Source organism: Rissa tridactyla, chromosome Z (assembly GCF_028500815.1).
Source record: "Rissa tridactyla isolate bRisTri1 chromosome Z, bRisTri1.patW.cur.20221130, whole genome shotgun sequence".
NCBI classification, from domain to species: domain Eukaryota; kingdom Metazoa; phylum Chordata; class Aves; order Charadriiformes; family Laridae; genus Rissa; species Rissa tridactyla.
The window spans coordinates 50,252,529-50,271,120 of record NC_071497.1 but is presented as its reverse complement, the minus strand read 5'-3'; the positions used below and the strand labels follow the sequence as shown (position 1 = coordinate 50,271,120).

General features: G+C 42.7%; 1 protein-coding gene across 2 annotated transcripts; it reads left to right on the top strand.

Moving 5' to 3' along the window:
- The first annotated feature begins 322 nt into the window (after nt 1-322).
- Nucleotides 323-17,867, top strand: LOC128902778 (alkaline ceramidase 2). 2 transcript variants are annotated; one of them, XM_054186310.1, is made up of 6 exons: nt 323-479; nt 5,522-5,636; nt 6,521-6,662; nt 6,925-7,062; nt 13,809-13,946; nt 14,593-17,867. In XM_054186310.1, exons 1-6 carry the CDS (start codon nt 372-374, stop codon nt 14,777-14,779), a joined length of 828 nt encoding a protein of 275 aa, XP_054042285.1. In that variant the 5' UTR covers nt 323-371; the 3' UTR covers nt 14,780-17,867. The 2 variants fall into 2 exon arrangements, with proteins under 2 accessions (XP_054042285.1, XP_054042286.1); XM_054186311.1 differs by lacking the exon at nt 323-479 and adding an exon at nt 1,359-1,375.
- Nucleotides 17,868-18,592: the final 725 nt, after the last annotated feature.

The following is an 18,592-nucleotide window of genomic DNA, read 5'->3' as shown; positions in this document are numbered from 1 at the left end:
CTGTTTGATTTAAGGGCAGTAGCGTTTCAGAGCCTGACCGGGCCAGCAGCCCTCCAACGGCCAGCATCGACGGCTGCCACAGGGGACGCCACTGACATGTGCGCCGCTGTCAGCGGTGTAGGACAAGGCGGGGAGCCGGGCTGGCAGGGGTCCCCGCGGGGGTGCAGCCCGGCCCCGGCGGATGCCCTCTCACCCTCCCCGACTCGCCGGGCGGGCGGCGGGGCGGTCCCCGGCGAGGCGGGGCGGGCGAGGGGCCGCCCCGGGGGGGCGGTAGGAGCGGGCAGCCCGCCCCGCCCCGCCCCGCTCCAGCCCCGCCCCGCCCCTCACTCAGGCCCGAGGCGCGGCGGGAGGCTGGCGGCCGTGCGGGCGCCATGGGCGCGCTGCTGTGGTGGGACCAGCTGCGGGCCGGCAGCTCGGAGGTGGACTGGTGCGAGGACAACTACACCATCGTCCCCGCCATCGCCGAGTTCTACAACACGGTGCGTGGCGGTGGCGGCGGCTGCCGGGGAGGAGACGGTGGGGCGGCCCCGCAGGCACTCCCCGGGCGGGGGGTGGTGGACGGCGGTGGCCCCGGCTGGGGAGCGGCGGGCGGGCGGTGGGGGGCCCGGCCGGCGGGTGGTCCCGCGGGAGCCCCGGGGGCTGCTGCCGCCTGCCGGGTCCGTCTCACACAGGGTTTTCATGGGATTGTAGAATGCCCTTCTGTGGCTGCCCGCTTCTTCCTTCTCCACTCCCCAGTACGCCTAAAATTAAAGAAAAATGAGCGGTTTGGTGTCGTAGGTGTAGAATGGGGAGGCTTAGGGAGGGCTCGTGACGAGCTGTTCAGTAAATAGCACGCAGCAGGCCCCCTCCTCGGCTGCATCGAGCCTTGTGGAACTTTTGGTGCTGGGTTGCCGGCATCCGGTACCCGCTTGCACAGGTGTCAGCCACTTGTCAGGCACGCAAGGTGGTGATGGATCAAGAAAAAAAAATCCTTAGTCTTTGGAGGCAAAACTGGGTTTCATCCAGCTAGGTTTGGCTTCAAGAAAGGAAAGCTGTCAAGAACAATTTGCCTTGAGGTTGCAGGATGAAGTCAGCAATGTCCTTTTGGGAGAAGAAGAGGTCTTAAACTGAGTCTTTCTTAAACAAAGAAAGTAGCTGAAGAAAGGAAAGAGAGGGAAGAGGACTAACAAAATTATTGCTTCCTTCCAGTAAACTGTGATTCACCCCTGAGTCCTCTTGTGCCATCCCAATACCTCTCAGCTGTTGGAGAGAACCTGTGAAAACACAGGCCCAGCAACAAAGCCAGACTGACCAGTGCCATGCATCTTGGAAGGGGAGCGATGCTCCTTACATCCTGTTGATGTAAAGAATTGCAGTGACAAATAGATCCACCAGAGTGAGATACTGTTTCCTGGTAGTTTGCCTTTCCATGAAAAACACATATCTGGGAGTGAACCCTGCAAATGTCCTGCCTATTTTCGGTTCTATAGCAGGTGATGTGTGCACGAATGAGGAGCTGGCGCTTCTGCTTTGCCTCTTTTTGTGCTTTAAAATGGTCTTTCCCTTTCAAGCTGTATTTCTTTGACTGCTAACATCTAGTGGAAGAAAGAAGTAGGTGTCTGGCTTTACTCGCTGGAATGTGTATCATGGGGAGTGCTGCACAGATGGAGCAAGTAATTCCGTGGCACATGTACTTTGCTAACCTGTTGTTTTTTCTTGTAGTTTGCTGCCAAAGTCATCTGGGTAGTGGCCGGTCAGTGCCATTGGAGAACTTTGAGGGTGTGTGTGGGAAACTGTCTGCTTTGTCTGTGTCCGATGTCACTGTGCAAGAATCAAAAACAAAGGGAGGAAAAGGTCAGGATAAACAAGTTTCTTGAAGACAGCAAGTGTGTTTTGGAGGCAGCTATGCAGGGGGATGAGTGTCGTTCTGACTGTGCTGAGATGATCAGCTGTGCAGTCAGGAGATTGCAAAATGCTGGGAGCTGCAAGTATGTCCAGATGAATAACTGAGGTTCCAGACAGGTAAACAGAGAGACACAGCAAAATGTTTGCCCCAAAGCTCACTGTATTGCAGTAGCTGTGTACAAATCAGTCATCTGTACACCGACAAGGGAGGAAAAAAGAGGCTGTGTTGAGGGTAGTTGTGTTTAGCCTCTCTTCACTGGTAACAAATCATTGTAAGGGTTTGACTTGTGCTAGCAACTCCTGAAAATTAAAATAGTGACTCGCAGTGGGTTGATGGGGTTGTACAACTGTGTCCCCAAAAAGCCAGATGCTCACAGGAGAGTTGGGAAATTTTACCCCTAGTCTAACAGGCACCTTAAGTGGAGTCTAAATCTTATTCCTTCTAAGATGGCTCAGTTCTGACTCAAACACTCTTGAAGTTTCAGGAAGATGAAAAACCCTCTTGAAGTTTCAGCAGACCTGAATCTGGTATCTGGGTCTTTAAACTGTAGATTAAAACCTTGCTAATCTGCGTTTTAAGCTGTCACAGTTGAGGTCAGAGTTGTAGTTGAGGTCTCACGCAATATTCATTTAAGCACAAAACTGGAACGGCTTATCTGAAATGTATTTTTAAAAATTCATTTATTTATTCTGGTGGGATTCAATCTTCATCTGTTATGCGTAAATTCAACTTGATTTAGTTAAAAAGCAAGCCAAAGCGCTCAAAGGGATTAAATCGGTAGGAGAATATCTTTTCAGAGGTTTTGCACAAACTGATTACACTAATTTTTTAAAACATACGTGACGTAGACTGATGTGATTTTGCATTCAGGTCTTCCATGCTTTCAGTAAAGAGGCCATGAAACACTTTGTAACTCACGTTGAAAGAATAGTTACAGTAAAACTAGCTTTTTCTTTGGTTTTGGTGTTTTTTGGTGTTTGTTTGGTTTTTTTTTTCTGAAATTAATGAAGTAATGTGTCCTGGTGCAGTGTAACCCTACTCCAGAACATAAACAAATGCCTCCACACGATCAAAAGAATTTACCCTGTGCAGTGGTGTTTACAAAAAAAGCTGTTGTTTTTGTTTTAAACACCTAAAAACAGTAATTTTTTTTTTCTGTTGCTAGTAAAGTCAGTACTTTGCTGTTCGGTATGTTGCGTTCAGTTGTGCATGTAACACATATTTCTTGACAAATTTACTTTTAAAGAGGGAATTGTCAGTGCTTTTATTCTTCTTCTTTTGTTCCCTAGTGACATGGAGATAAAAGTTTTAAAAAGCTATAAAATACTGTTAAGAGTGTGAGAGACTGCTGGTATCTCTCTACATCCTCTTTTTTACTACAAAGGTCTGTTAGTGCATATGAGTGCCATGCTCATGGATCAAGATGTAGAAGATACAAGCTCTCTGAACTCACCGAGAGCTACTTAGTCCATTTTTTTTCCTCCTCCAAAAGAGGTGGTGCAATTAGTGTTGCTGTGGTGGTTGAATGCTACAGTATTCAGTAAAGAGTACTTGAGCTTTGGTAGGACTGCAGGAAACATCCTCTGTCAGGACTGTGGCCAGTTGGGAGTGATGGTCATGATCTGAGCAAGTCTTTGGCGTTTACTCAGTGGTCCGTATCCTATATTCCTTTCATACAATTAAGTAGCTGAAAATTAAAACTAAAGGTCGTATGAAGGCAGAGGATGGACTGTTATTGATGGGCTGCTTACCTTTTCCAGAACTGTAATTTTTAGTCGTTGCCTTTTGCAGATCCCAAGGAAATTCTCTGTACTCCTGTTATTTCTTTTTGCACTAATCTTAACTGTATCTGCATTTGAATTGTACATGATTATCAAACTATGCAGGCTAATTGTGTATTATGTAAAAAATTGTATGTGCAACATACTTTCTGAAACCAGAGTCAAATGGATAGGTGCCTCGCTTGTGAAGGGTGATCTTAATAGCTGCTGTCATCAGCATGCTGTCAATCAAGCTGTCATTCTTGAATCCTTAATAGCGTGGTCCTCATACGGATCCAGGCTGATATCAGGGAGTTAAAATCATCTTAATTTGTGAACAACAAAGGCAAAATTTGCCACCTTGGTGCGGTGTAGGATTTCCAGAAGAGTCCTTTTATTCCTACTGAAAAGGTGCGTGGTCTATGGAACTGCTCATCAGTTGGTGCCCACACAGGTTTTTCACATCTGGTTTACAAGGCTGCCTTCCTATGTAGCAAAACACATGGTAGGAGCTGGTAAGTGGTGAAGGGATTCAGCCCTTAGGTTGGTTCAGAAAGGGCAGTCCAGCGGGAGGTGGCTCTCTGGCACCTTTCCCTAGAGTGACCGGTCGGTGTTATGGCCTGACTGCAAGAAGCCCTCTGCGTTAGCAAGTTTTTGCTTGGGCTGTGTGCTGTTACCAGGGTGGTGATGGCAGAAATTTGCATACTATCTGAAGCTATAAACTGTGTGGGTGGTGGCTCTTTCTAAGTATTTTAATGAAACCTAAAAGCCAGGGCTTTGGAAGGAAGCGTAGCTTGTCTGTGAGGATGTACCTTTGGTGTGAGGGAAGGCATGAAGCAGACGGTGCTGAGAAACTGCTTCTGTAATTATTGTCATTTTGAATGCCAGCCTAAGAGTATGTTTTGATGAACCTTGCAAATGTTAAATGAGTTGTGTCCATTTTAATCATCGTAAGCTCTGTTCTCAGACTGTGTTGACTGGTGAACAACAGTAGCTGAATGAACAAATGCCTTCTTCATGTCATTCTTGAATCCTTTCTCTACTAGATTTTCATTAATGTCAGTAAAAGTTTGTAAGTTTCTGAGAAGAGGAGATCTGTCCCAAAGGCGTGCTCTAGTCCCAGAGTTGTTTTCTACATTTGTTTTAGGGGAATCTTGTTCGGGATGATTTTCTGTTGTGCTTGGGCTAGGCGGGGGAACATGAGGAAGCTGGGGCTGGGGAGCTCATCCTGTCCTGTTGTGAAGCAGCAGTAGAGTCTTTCTATAACTGCTCAGTTGTAGTGCCGTGGCTGGCAAAAATGAAGTGCAAAAGGATTTACAGCTTCAGGCTCTCTTTATGGTGCACAAAAAGGGTTCTAACTCTTTTAGCTTAGCTTTGTACTACAGACCTTCCAGACAATAGCTATTGCTCTGTGACTTGACTTCTACAAAGCTTGACTAGCCCTGTCTAGTTCCAGTACTTCTAGTGCTTTTCCCATGCTAGGCTTGACAGCCATTGAGAGGACAGGTCACTTGCCAGGACGTCCTGTTCCTCAGCCGCTCATTCATGTAGGCTTCCTGAACTGCAACAGTCTTGAGTATTTGCAGACTCTCAGTAAAATTCCTCTGGGAAGAGACTTGAAAGATAATTTAAAGATGTGACTAGCCACATTTTACATTGCTTAAAGTTTTTATGCTGTTATTAGTTTAATGGTATTAAACAAAACAAGTTGATGCTTTGCAAAAACAGCTCAGGTTTGGCAGAAACTGAGTGTCGTAATTTGTTGAGCTGGGGCTTCACTGGATGACACGTTTTTATAAATGTCTTAGGCAGCCTGTGAATATTTAAGATTTGGTTATTTTCGGTCCTTGTGATACTGGTTTTTTTTTCCCCCTAGATAAGCAACGTCTTGTTTTTTGTTTTACCACCCATATGTATGTGCTTGTTCCGTCAATACGCGACCTGCTTCAACAGTGGAATATATTTAATATGGACTCTGCTAGTTGTGGTTGGTAAGTTGGATAGTCTCTGTTTGCCTGCTCATGCACAAACTGAGAGGAAATCAGTTTTTCCTGCTTGCGCTTGATTGTTTTGCAAAACAAAGCAATCCTGACCTCTAAGGAGTAGTTTGCTTGTACTTGCTTGAAGTTGAAGCAGACGTAGTTTCTGAAAGGAAAATTCCTTTTGCAATTTGGGGTTGGTGGGAACTGTGGCCTTAGTTCCGTTCCCTTCCTATCCTTCCTTTGCATAACTTCTTTTGTTTGTCTGGGCTTACTCTACAGCAGTACTGACCCTTCTTCCTCTGTTGCTGCTTAAATGAGACTGAAAGTGCCGAGCACAACTGAAGAGGCTAACACGTTTTGCATTGTAGTGAGAAGGCCCAAAGGCTTATGTATTTTGTAGATGTGAGATTCTTAAGCTTTTTCATTCCTGGAGGCACTGTAAACTTAAAGGGATAATTAGAGCCCTGTAGGGCAGAGTGACGCTTTCCACCTGTAAACCTATGTAATGGAGTAGTCATCAGATGCTGCTTTTCATCTTTGTCTTACCTATTCTTGCACTATTGAGAAAATTGAGAAGCAGCATTTGGCATTTATTTCTTAATTGGTTTTACATTTAACTTTACCGCTTGATGTTTCTTCACATACATTCTAGTAGGAACTGGCATCTTTAGCTGGTGCTTTTGTAATGTGTGTACTTTGTAATTAATGAGGTGCTGCTTTGCATTGCTGCCTTGGGAAAAATGGCATTTGTTTTCTGGTTTTCCTATTTTTTTTTAACCTTTTCTAGAACAAATGGTATCCACCATTTGCTATGAAGATCTGAACATGAGCGGTACGTTTTGGTCTGTACAATACTGCAACTATTCATATTGCCTTTTGGTTGATTCTTCCAGGAATTGGATCTGTTTACTTTCATGCCACCCTCAGTTTCCTGGGCCAGATGCTGGATGAGCTGGCTATTCTCTGGGTCCTGATGTGTGCTCTTGCCATGTGGTTCCCTAGGAGATACCTGCCCAGAGTTTTTCGGAATGACAGGTAATCATACAATCATATGTACACTTTCGTGTTTCTTGAAACTTCTTGTGCTAACACCTGAACCTGCACGTAGTAGCACTGAGTTATCATCCAACCTTGCCACTGCCACATCCATTTTATGCACATTGTCATTGTACCTACTGAACACACCTAGAGAAACCGTAATTTTTTTATGTTATTGAAATATTTTTAAGATTTCTGGGTTTAGTAATTAAAAGTTTTGAATTAAAAGCAGTTTTTCTCCCCCCAAACCCTTATTCAGGAGCCGATTTAAAGCTGCTGTGGGTGTCCTGTCTGGAGTTACTACCTGCCTCGCCTTCATTAAGCCTGCCATCAACAATATCTCGCTAATGACTCTGGGTGTTCCCTGCACAGCTTTGCTCATTGCTGAGTTGAAGAGGTGAGTACATTTCTCCTGAATGCAGCATTGCCTTCCGAGATCCTTAGACCATCATGTGGTGATACAGTAGATCTAGCTTCAGTACTTGTGATAGGAGATCAGAAATGCTTCTTCCACATGCAAGCACAGATCTGGTATAAACTTGCTGTGCTGTCTCAGACATTTTTGGCAAGGATTATTTTTTTTCCCTATGCCATTATACTACGTCAGATATTGTCTGTCTTCTTGCAACATTACTCCTGCTGCAACCTGATCTAACTCAAATTAGTTTGTTTATTGTGGAATCAGGGCAAGGGTTTCACTCTAGTGATAGCATTTCTGCTGTATCGTCTGCATAAGGGTGAGGTGATCGCATGGTCACAGTTTGGGTACTAGAGGGAATGTGGAGCAAGGCCCAAGCATGCATGGAAGATGTTCCAGCTCTAAAAGTTGTACTGCAAGTCTTACACCACTTTGTCTTCTGAGATAGACAATATGATGGAGTCAGACTGGCAAAGATAAAGTTAATCACTAGGTTGTAGACCATAGCTGTCAATCAGGGCCTTAGAAACTATAAAAGCAGAATGCAAATAGGGAAGAACCTGAGACCGATCATAACATTTTAAAGAGTCTTACCGTGATTACCAGCTTACCGGCAGCTGTCCAGAGCCCCTTTATTTTTTTTTTTTTTTTTTCCCTGCGTCTCTCTGCCTGCTGCAGAAAGGACCAGACAAGTACCAGCATAAGAACTTGTCCTTTCCTCCTTCTCTCCAGTGTCTGAGAAGGATTTTACAAATTATGTTGGCTCTTGCATATTGCATATGTAAACGTCCATCAAAAGAAGCAAGAGTAGACCAGTAGTAAGTCTGCATTCTGACTGCTTCTGTTAGCACAGAGGTTCTCCTGTTTGCTGCCTTACCCTGTTCTGCTGCTGCTTCTCCATACAGTGGAAGCCTCTGCTAACAATGTTTTGTAAAGGTGTTCATGAGTCTTTTCTTATTAGACATCCGGCTGAGCAGCATTTACTTCTGTGGTCAAAGAAACTCGGGAGACAGCGCGTAAGTTAATTGTAGACAAAGAAGGTCAGTAGTTGAATAATGTTGGTGGAGGTATCTCATTTTGATGAAAGCACTGAAGAAGTACTGACAGGGCAAATGGAGATCTGGTTGTGTCACTGAATAATTTAAGTGAACTCTCCACATATCAGTTTTCCAGGGATGAGTGCCTGAGAAACTTAAAAGGATGAATAGTTAGTGTCTCCTAAGTTTGAATACTATTGCGTCAAATCTAGGAATTGGTATGTGTACGGACACTTGCTTTTTAAAACTCCTTCTGAAAGGTCGTATCTTATTAAATGTATAGAGTTTCCCTGTCTGTTTTTTGAGAGAGAATTAAGGATGCAGATAAACCTTTTTTTGAATTGGTGATTAAAAAGGGACCTAAAGTGACATATGGCCCTCTTAATTTTACATTGGGATGATGTAGTACCTATGATATTTTTTGATGAATTCCGAACTGCAAAAGGCAAATAATTAAAGGTTTTATTTTAAGCTATGCTGATCTCTAGGAGATTTAAATGAGATGTATTCTTGTAAACCCAGATGAGAGGAGTCATCTCATCCCTTTTTGCAGGAGAAAAAATAATCTAAGCGTTATTTGAAAAGCCTGCAATTCTCCCAGTTTCTACTGCCACAGTCAGTAGGGGGCTACACGTCTGAGTCCTGGCAGTCTGCTGCAGAAATTTATCTGTGGAACAGGTATTTGGGGAAGGACGGAGACAAACCTTTCAGAGTAGTTTCTTATGTTCTGTGCTGAAGTTTGTGATGCATTAGACAAAAACTCCCTGTTGTCATTCCTGTTCTAGCCTGGTAGCAGTCTTGTGCAGAATTGTGGTGAATCAGAACCCCTGTGTTTTCAAATGAGAATTTTCTGCCTCTCATTTGTCCTTGATGAGAAGATAATATTGTGACAAAAGAGCATTATGTTCTTAAATGCGGAGCTGGTAGGGTAGAATGTATGCTAGGAAGTATTGTGGAAGTATTGAAAGACAAATAAATTGTAAAACATTATTCTCATTTTTGTGCAAACATATCCCTTCGTATGTTTCATAAAAAAGAAAAAAAAAAAGCTCTCCTAGAGGATCATATCGGGAAGAAAAATGATGTGGATCCTTTGGTTTGCTAGTCCAAGCCAAGTAACCATTGAGATTATAATGTCATCAAATTAGTATGATTTAGTGAGTCATCATGAGGCATGAAACTATCTCCATATGCAGATAGATGCTAGAATATTGTTGCTCAGTGGACATCGGAGCCCTGAGCAGTGGAGGTTTCCCCTAGCTTCATGTCTATCCATTCATATATGGTTCTCCTACTAGAAATCTCACTGGGGGGGAGCTCTGCTTCATTGTTGCAGGTTGCTCACAGGTCCCTTATTCGCTTGCTTGAAAGGTTAAGCTTGTTAAAAGTTTGAAATATTCTTTAGGGTGTAAAGGGAGATACTTGTGTCAAAGTGAATCAAGCAGTTAATTGATAACCAGCAACTTGCACTGGTTTGAACAAAAGCTAGTATGTTTTGTTGGGCGTACCGTGACCTTGGAAGATAAAGCTGCTGGAAGTGTGCACCAGCCCAGGCCCTCAGATAGCAGACAGCTGGGGAACACCAGTGTTTGCAGAACCTCTGGTATTTAAATAATTGCTGTTTGTGTTAAACCAAGAACACTGTACATTGTGTAGGTGAAAGGCGCAGATGGGAATGTGAGCTTTGTGGGGTCCAGTTTCCTTCAGAATAGAGTCGGAGCATGTCACAGATCTGTGCGCAGCAGCGTGAACAGCTCTTTTAGACCCTCAGCTGACAGTTTCTGTTTCAATGGTCGTTTAAATGATCAGTGTCCATGTCTATTGAGAAATAAAAGAAATGGGTTAGGCTTATGTCCCTTGCCAGTGTCCCCATGGTATTTGCATTACATTTCCTCATTGTGGTAAAAGCAGTGGCAGGTAGGAAGCTTTGCAGTCCTCTGTCTCCTCAGCAAGCGTGTTCTTAGCCCATCTGAAGGACAGTCACTGCAGGAACTGAAGACTCCGTGATGGGTGATCACAGAAAATCCGGGAGTATTGCACAGATCAGCAGGCTGTGCTCTGCTCATTGTGCTTGACTCTTTCTGCCTTAGAGTAGTCTTTTGCACTATAACCTGCAGCATCTAGTCATAAGTTTATAAAAATAAATTGCAATACCTACCTGATGGTGGTACTGACCAAACCTGTCATTACAGTCTGTACCATTTCTATGGCTGATCTTGTGTTGGGAAAGTTTCTTCAAGTAAGCTTTCAGTTTTCCTTTGCAGTCTTGAATTCTTTGAACCATGTGGGTTAATTGTCCTCTCCTCTTGGTGTTCAAATCAGTCAGATATAGACTGGCATGATCACTGACTAAAGGAGCTGGATGTTTGAGGCCAAGCCTCTTATCTTAAATGGGATGCAGTTGCGCGTGTTTGTCCTTCAGACAAGTCCAGGAAAGCCTCCATGTTGTCAATACACACACCATTTCCTCGTCAGAATGGACTAGTACCCATTGTAGCAGTCTAGTTTTATCTGTCAAATGTGCAAAATTGATACATGTGTGTATTTTAGGTACATGGTTTAGCAAACAGTTACGTGTCTGACTGAAGACTGTAAATGTGCCTTAACTTTAACGGGAGAGAATCAAGCCCGATATGCTTAATACAGCAGTGGTTTTTTCCCCAATAATGATTTTCCCTCTTCTTTTATGAAGAGGTCCGTGCTGTCTAGCCATTTGGTAGGAGCATGAATCCTCCAAAATGAAGAGGATTTAGCAGTACAGTTTCACTGATCAAACTGTGCCAAATCTTGGATGTATTTCTTACTGGGTTGTCTCATAAAAGAGTGTAAGGAGGAATTTGTGTAGCTGTGCTCTGGAACTTGATAGAAAACTCAAAAATCTCCTTACCCTTTCTTTTCTTTATGTTCCTTGTAGCCTTTTTAAACATAAAGACACTGAGAGAAACAAGCGTTTTTTACAGTAAGCAGCACAGACGATCTTGAAGCCAACTTGGGCAAGCCCAGTCTCCTCTGACTGTGTCTTGGTGGATTTGAGGATTCAGGCCTAAGAAAAAAGCCATTTTGGTTTATATGCTATGTGGAGTATTAATTTTTGTGGCAGTCCTGTAGGTGTTTTTGTTATGAAAATGACTATTGTGATACCTTTCTTGTGGAGGAGATGACAGTTTAGCCAGTAGTTGAAGCACTTTTTTACATAAGAAAGATAGGTGTGATTTTGAATGTGACATTGTTTATAGATGGCTTAAAAAAGAAATGCCAGATCCTAAAACCAACTTGTCCAAAGGACACTGGAAAAAATCCCCTGTCAACAAGATTAGGCAGTTGATTCCTTTTCTGTCATTAATCCAGTAGCTGAAAAGGTGCCTTCTGCTCAGCTTTAGGAGTTTCTTAATCCCAAATGCCCGTTAAAATGTCCACTGAAATAGCATTTCAAGAGTGAAAAAAGTATCCTACATGGAAAACTGTACTGATTCTTCCGCTTGCAGTACACCAGAGACAGTTATATTGCTGCTCCTCCGATACATTCAGAAAAGTGTTCCTGGACAGAGTACTCTGTATGTTTTTAATTTTTCTGAATGCTTAGTGAGGCTTCCTTAGCAAAGGTCCAGTACGAGTGGCAGTTCTGCTTTTCCACCACAGAGAGGCAGGAGTTATTCTCGGTCCCTGTCCTCCTCCAGCTGAGTAGTTGGAGATCATCTCACAGGTAGGGGAGGTGTAGTGACAAATTTTAGCTTGGGGACAGTGAATGCAGGGTAGCCCATGGCTTGTAGGCTATGTGTGGTGATGGAGACAGTTAACGGTAAACATTGAAAAATAGAACTCTCTAAATGTATCAAATGAGAACAACAGGTTTCAGGCTAACAAGTATTTTGTGTGGAAGACAGAAGGACCAGAGAACTTTTTGGTCTGTATTTCACTGTGTTAGTCAGTAGTCAAGGACAGTCATGTATAAAGAAGATCAGGGACCATAAATACTACTGTGGTGCACACAGTAAAGACATGTTTGCCTGTTCTAGCTCTTTCCTCCAGGGACACATATTTTAATTGCTTCTGAGTGTCACAAGGTGAAGCATCCCTTTAAAGGACCTGTTTGCCAGGCATTGCTCACCTTCCAGATGCACTGAATGAGCCCAAGATTTGCTTGGAAGAAGACCAATGATTCGGTATCAAGTCTACTGGGGTGACTGGATTGGAGCAGAGAGAAAGGTTGGTTGGTGATCTGCTGGAGAGGAAGAGGCATAGAGAGATTCCCAATAACTTTTTGGCAAAGGTTTAAGACATAGAAGATGAGTGTGGATTAGAGGAGCCCCTCTTGAAGACCTTGGAACAGAGGAAGGGATTGTGGGGCATTTGGCATTGACTTTTTTTCCTCCTAGGATGTAGAAGGAGAAGACAGGGGCCTGTAACCCTGATGAAGGCTGTGACTATTCCTTGTTATACTGGCTAGCGACTTGGCTTATTGGTTTACTCTTGAGCAGCTCAAACAAGTCACTTTAAACATGTTATTCTGTCATCTGACATCTGATTAGTAGGTTTGGGAGTGCTTTGGGAGGTCATATCAGTGACCTGAGAAGAGCAGTTTATTGAAGCAAAAATTGTCCAAGAGGACCGAACAGTTCTTGGATCCCTGGGAAATTCACCAAGAGTTTAACAACAACAAGAACAAGAAAAGGCGGGGGAAAATCACAAATCATAGCTTTGTCCTTGCAGAAGGCAGAGTACCTAAGCCATGCCTTCCCTTGGCCACATAGGGCTGGTCATGTCCCAGTCTAGCTTTGCTTAATAGATATCAGTAACAGCAAAGCTGCATCTACTGGCACCAAGAGGCCTAACCCCAAATTAGCAGGTGTAGGTAGACAAGAGCAAAGCTTCATATAGGGAAATAAAATCATGAGCCTTGTGGTAGACCTACAACACAGGTAACGCTATGCAAGTATCCTGACATCTGCTGTTGTATTCAGTGATGGTCAACTGCAGACCACACTGCACGTGACCACAGCAAATGTGTTGTGCTTTTTTTCTCTCTATATGAACAAGTCAGGTTTCTTGTGGAGGGAGAGAACTGCTTGTTAGTCAACGTGAGGAATTATGTCTGAGATGTGGTTGTCAGTGCCATCTACTAAAGCTACTAAAGCACACTTCTTTGGGCCTTCTGGGTAGAAGGTCCTACCTTAGAAGTTCTCTGGAACTGTTACACTGTACAATACTAAATTGTAGGGGGGAAAAATCAACTAACCAATTAAAAAAACCCAACCTAATCCAGTTCCTTTTTTTACTAATGTTTATATAGTGACAAATATGAAAAAATTTGAGCACTTGCTGTGTGGCTGGTTGTTAAGAGACAGCGTGTGTAACTAATCACTAGTTGTCCTAGATACCCCTCCCTAGATAATGGGATGCTTTGATGTTTGCCCACCATTTGCACATTGGTATTTAAGGCAATACCCAAAATGCAGCCACTGATTAAAAGGTTGGTTTTGTCACCTCACCACTGCCTTGCATCAGAGCCATACTTACTGTGGGTAAAGCTCCTCTGTTAAGGACGTTTATGGTGGAGCCATTTTAAAGGTGTGTGCCTGGCATTATGAATCCTACCCTAAAATATGTACAGCCAAAAAGCATCAAGCTGCAGTTACAAAGCAAATTTTGTTTTGTTTTGTAACAACTTCTTTGTGTTTTTCTCCTCAGGTGTGAAAACCTGCGTGTGTACAAACTGGGTCTCTTTTCAGGTCTTTGGTGGATGCTAGCACTTTTCTGCTGGATCAGTGACAAAGCATTTTGTGAGATCTGGTCCTCATTTAACTTCCCCTATTTGCACTGTGTTTGGTAAGTCTTATGTACGAACACCACAGTTTGATTCAAATGTGATAGGTCCTCACCACGTTACACTTCTGCGCTGCCTGGTTGGTGTTTCTGGTTAGTGCTACTTAGAATTACTGGTAAGATTATAAGCCCAGAGCAAGTCTCATGCTATCCAAGGTGGCAGATTTAGGAGTCTCTTTGGCCTAATCACATTCTTCAAATGCTAAGTTCAGTAATTGTAACTGAATTCCTTGCCCTGCTGATTACTAAAAATCCCACAGCACGGCTGAACCGAAGCAGTGACTGTGAAAGCTTAAATGTCTGCTGTTAACAAGTGAGGGTGAAGTGGAGGAGCAGTGAAGGTCTGTGATGCCTGTTCTCTTTTACTGCCCAGCAAATTGTGCTCTCTTATTCAAGGTGCTGTATCTCAGCATTTCTACACAAATCTGTCAGGTGCAGAGAGGCCAAAAAGCTTGTTTTGTAGTCTTCCTTATTCACTGTATTCTTTGCCTGCATGCAAAGGGCAGACAGCAACCCTATGGGGGACTCGGGGAAGAAAGTGAAGGACAGAATGATTTTAAAGTATGGTGATATATTTGATTGCTTTACTGAAGTCATGTTACTGATTTTTTTCTCTTCTGTTTTGGGGTGTGTGTGTGTTTATTCTCAGGCACATTTTGATTTGCCTTGCGGCATACCTGGGCTGCGTCTGCTTTGCTTACTTCGATGCTGCCTCTGAGATCCCTGAGCAGGGCCCTGTTATAAAGTTCTGGCCCAGTGAAAGATGGGCATTCATCGGCGTTCCCTACGTCACCCTCCTCTGTGCACACAAGAAGTCACCTGTGAAGATCACATGAAGTTGGCCATGGAACGGGGATGGAGTTTAAACTTACATTCCAGCACAGACAGTATTTAAATAATGATAAATGAATAGGGTTGTATTTTATCTTCTTCCTAAGATATGCAGCACTTCAGGTGTCGTAGAAAGAGGAGGCAAGTGTGTTCTTTCCCCTCTATGGAGAGGAGAGAGGAGGCAGGAAGGTGGAGGCTCTTGAACTCTAAAGTAACCACTAGCGTCTGTGGTTGGCTGTGTTTTCCACTGTGTTTTCAATGTAGCATTTCTCTTGATAAAAGCTCTTTCCAAATACCGGGATCAAGGAATGATGTTTCTGCAGCCAGTCACCTCTGGTGCTTGATTTGCTTCTTTTGTAAATTGGCTTAAGGCCTTCTTTATGAAAGAAGCCAGTCCAAGATGCCTACATGGCATCCTGTGTCCCTCTCAGCTCTGATTTTGATGTGGCTGCACCTGGCCACAAGAGTGTGCTGGAAGCACGTGCTTCTCCCAGCCTGGCATGTAATACGGGGAGTCCGGCTGTGCATCACATTGAATCATGGAATATATGGTTGCTTCCCCAAGTACAGCATGAGACCAGTGCAAAGTATTTGCAGCTGGGTAACTGAATCAGCGCAGTTAGGCAGTGTAAATGCAAGAATAGCTGACAGAAGATTCAGTCCCTAAAACTAATTAGGAGTTCAAGGTTTTTTTCAATTTTTCTGTATTTCCACTGACCTGTGGATGTTTCTATGCTGCCTCTCTACCTCTGCAGACACGTTTTGTCTTGAATTTGGCATTGAAGCTCACACAGAAGTGTGAACATTAACTTCAGTAAGAGCTCAGGTTAGCATGGATTGACATTGTGATTAAACTATCAAAACTCATAGGTGCCTAGCTGTACGTCTAATTTGAGTTAACTTCTCACCAATGCATTGCAAAGTGATGTGAACAATAGGCTGGTGATCTGCTAGTTATTCTTGGGAAAAAAGTAGATAACCACTTAAAAACCAAGCTGAAGACTTAGATTTCAGTGAGCAATGAAATGTGACATTGAATCTTGTATTCTTACGAGAGAATAGTAGATTCAGATTTTCTGTTTGTTTTCAGCCCATTCTGTAAAGATAAGGGATGTCTAGATCCATTTAGTTTTAAGGTTGTACTTTGAGGTTGAGGAATGGCTATGGTTCTTGCAAGCAATTTCTGCTAGGTCTGTTTGAAAAATGATGCAAAGTGCAGGCATGTTTTTCAAATATTAGCAATTGTAGCTGCTAATAGCTCCAGACTTGCAGAAAATAGGGTCTGCTTACATTCCACCTTATGTCAGAACTGTAAGTGGATTAAGGCTTTGGATGTAGACATTATTGATAACTGATAATTCCTTTGAATAGTAGACCAGGAAATACCATTTCCTCTGTGCTTTGCTAAGAAGTCTCATGTTGTACCTGTACAGTATCATCTTTAGGAAAGTGGCTTTTAACAAGAACTTTGGGGTGAATTAACTTCCAAGCATTGTAAAACCTTTCAGATAACTTTTGTATTCAAATTTATGCTTAGAAAACAAGAGCTAAGGTGTATGCTGTTACACTTAAAAGCAAAGTTGTTAGTGGGAGATAGGACTGTATTATTGAGAACTTCAAAGCAGGTAAGTAGTCTACTGTCAGATTGACTGACATCATAAAAGCAGCAAAATCTGTGCAGTGGAACAATGCAGATTTGTACTACTTGCAAGTAGATCTGCTGGGAGAAATGTGGTTTTTGGACACGCAGTCATATAATTTTTGTATGAAACTTGTTTATTCATACAGTAGTGTTTGTTACTCTTTGAAACACAGCTGTTGTTTCTGTTTCCTTCCTCTCTTCCTGATTGTGAAATGCTCAGTTTCAAACACTTCTCAGGTATTAAAAGTCCTTATACAGAAAAGATCCTTACACAGACAGGTTTGCTGGCTGGAACCCAGCTAAATTTGCTGATGCCTGACATGGTCCTACTTTGAGTAAGACTTTTCTATACTGTTTGCTAAATTATTATGTTATAGTAAATAATTTATTTTCAGTATTGCTTGGGAAATTAGTAACTGCAGACATAATGTACTATTCAAATTCACTGGAGCCTTTCTACTGAGTATTTTGTTTGAAAGCAACTCTGACTCAAAGGGCTCTAATCAACCTGCTGTCAACTGCTGTCTTCTGCTCTGCAGAGTCTGACTGCTCACAAAGAAGTAATTTATAGCTTAAAAAAACGGCACTAGTGCATTCAACTATTGCAGAGGTGAATGAATGCAGGTCCAGGCCAAGAATCATCTCCTGTATTTTTATTAACTAACCTCTAGCCTTTATACTCTTTATAGGATGTTCTGTGAACAAAGATCACTATCTGTTATTCAAAGCTCCACTGTAGAATTGGTTGTGAATATTCTACTGTAACAGCAGCTCACTACTTTTAGATGTAGCTACTGCACTTTAAATTAATATTAAGTTATACGTTCTGACAAAAGCTACAGTTATTTCAAAAAAGAAAAAAACATGCAGTTTTTACCAGATTCACAGCTTTACAGATTGCACTTTGGACTAAGGCTCCATTTCACAATAACATTAGTACCCAAAGAAGTATGTGATTGGCATACAGAGGGGTTTGTGCACTGCCCTCCCTGATCATACAGATGAATAGACATGCGCACAAGTAGCTGTAAAACGTTGGATTTTAAATTGATGTATATGCACCCTCAGGTTTTAAAGCCCCAGAATGCTTTCTTCCCTTGCTGGCAGGAAGTGAGTGGGTTCCTTAGGTTCAATCGGTATTTTAGGTTAATTAGTGGGATGCAATACTGTGTTGAGCATAATGTAGATCCCGTATATTGGCATATGATATCCATTCATTCCTTGAATGTTAAACTTTAGGTTATTTAAGAAGGGATGTTTAGCTCTCAGTGATCGCAAATGCTTGTCCAATTCACAGTCAGTAAAAACTCAATAAATATTATGTAAGGAGTGGTGTTGGGGGTTTTTTTTTCCATCTCCATTAAAGTCTGTATACTGAATGTTTGTGGAAAGCATTTAATATTTTGCAACATTAAATTGCATTTGGAATAAATATTGTTTGCCTTTTCATACATTGTGTTCGTGGAGAAAAATGCAGCTGACAGTATAATGCCTTGAAGTATAGTAAGGATGACTTCTTCCTCACACAGGTAACAGCAGTTCTGACTCTTAGAGGGGGAGGCAGACTGCATTAGATAGAAAACCATTAATTAATTAATGAGATAGGTGTTACTTTGCTCAGCAAACTGATCTTTTGCAAGTAGAGCAAATACCTGGAAAACTGCAAGCCCATGAATCAACAGGGACAAGTATCAGGAAATGGCTAGAAATGAGTGGCCTGTATTTCCACAAATCCAGAAGACTGTGTCAGAGTGAGTTCGTCTGAGAGAACAAAGTGTGACTCTTAAGTGTTTGTTACCCAAGACTGCTCCCAACATAGGAAGGGAGATAACGGCTGTATGGCCTTGCACCTGCCCCTCCCCTCCTGCTTCCCTTCTACCACAGTTCCTCTCACTCCATGTAAAATACCTTGTTTGAGACATGTGTGGATCCCCATAAGCCAGTGTGATTTGGCTTGAAATAACTATTGTGTGAAAGCATAGCTATAATTCAAGAATGTTACTTGCTTGGAGTTAATGTCTGTAGTTGGCAAGATGTCAAAAACAGATGGTGGATTGGCATGTATATCATCCTGTCACTCGGCCTGCTCTGTCTGGAGATTATTGACATGGTTTCCCGTGGAAAAAAGGGAACATCATTGTGCCACTGCATTTCTCTGATAACTTCAGAGCTCCTG

Coding starts and splice junctions, on each gene's coding strand:
- LOC128902778 (XM_054186310.1), top strand. CDS start 372: ATGGGCGCGCTGCTGTGGTGGGACCAGCTGCGGGCCGGCAGCTCGGAG. Junction 480..5,521: donor TCGCCGAGTTCTACAACACG/GTGCGTGGCGGT, acceptor TTTTCCCCCTAG/ATAAGCAACGTCTTGTTTTT. Junction 5,637..6,520: donor GACTCTGCTAGTTGTGGTTG/GTAAGTTGGATA, acceptor TGATTCTTCCAG/GAATTGGATCTGTTTACTTT.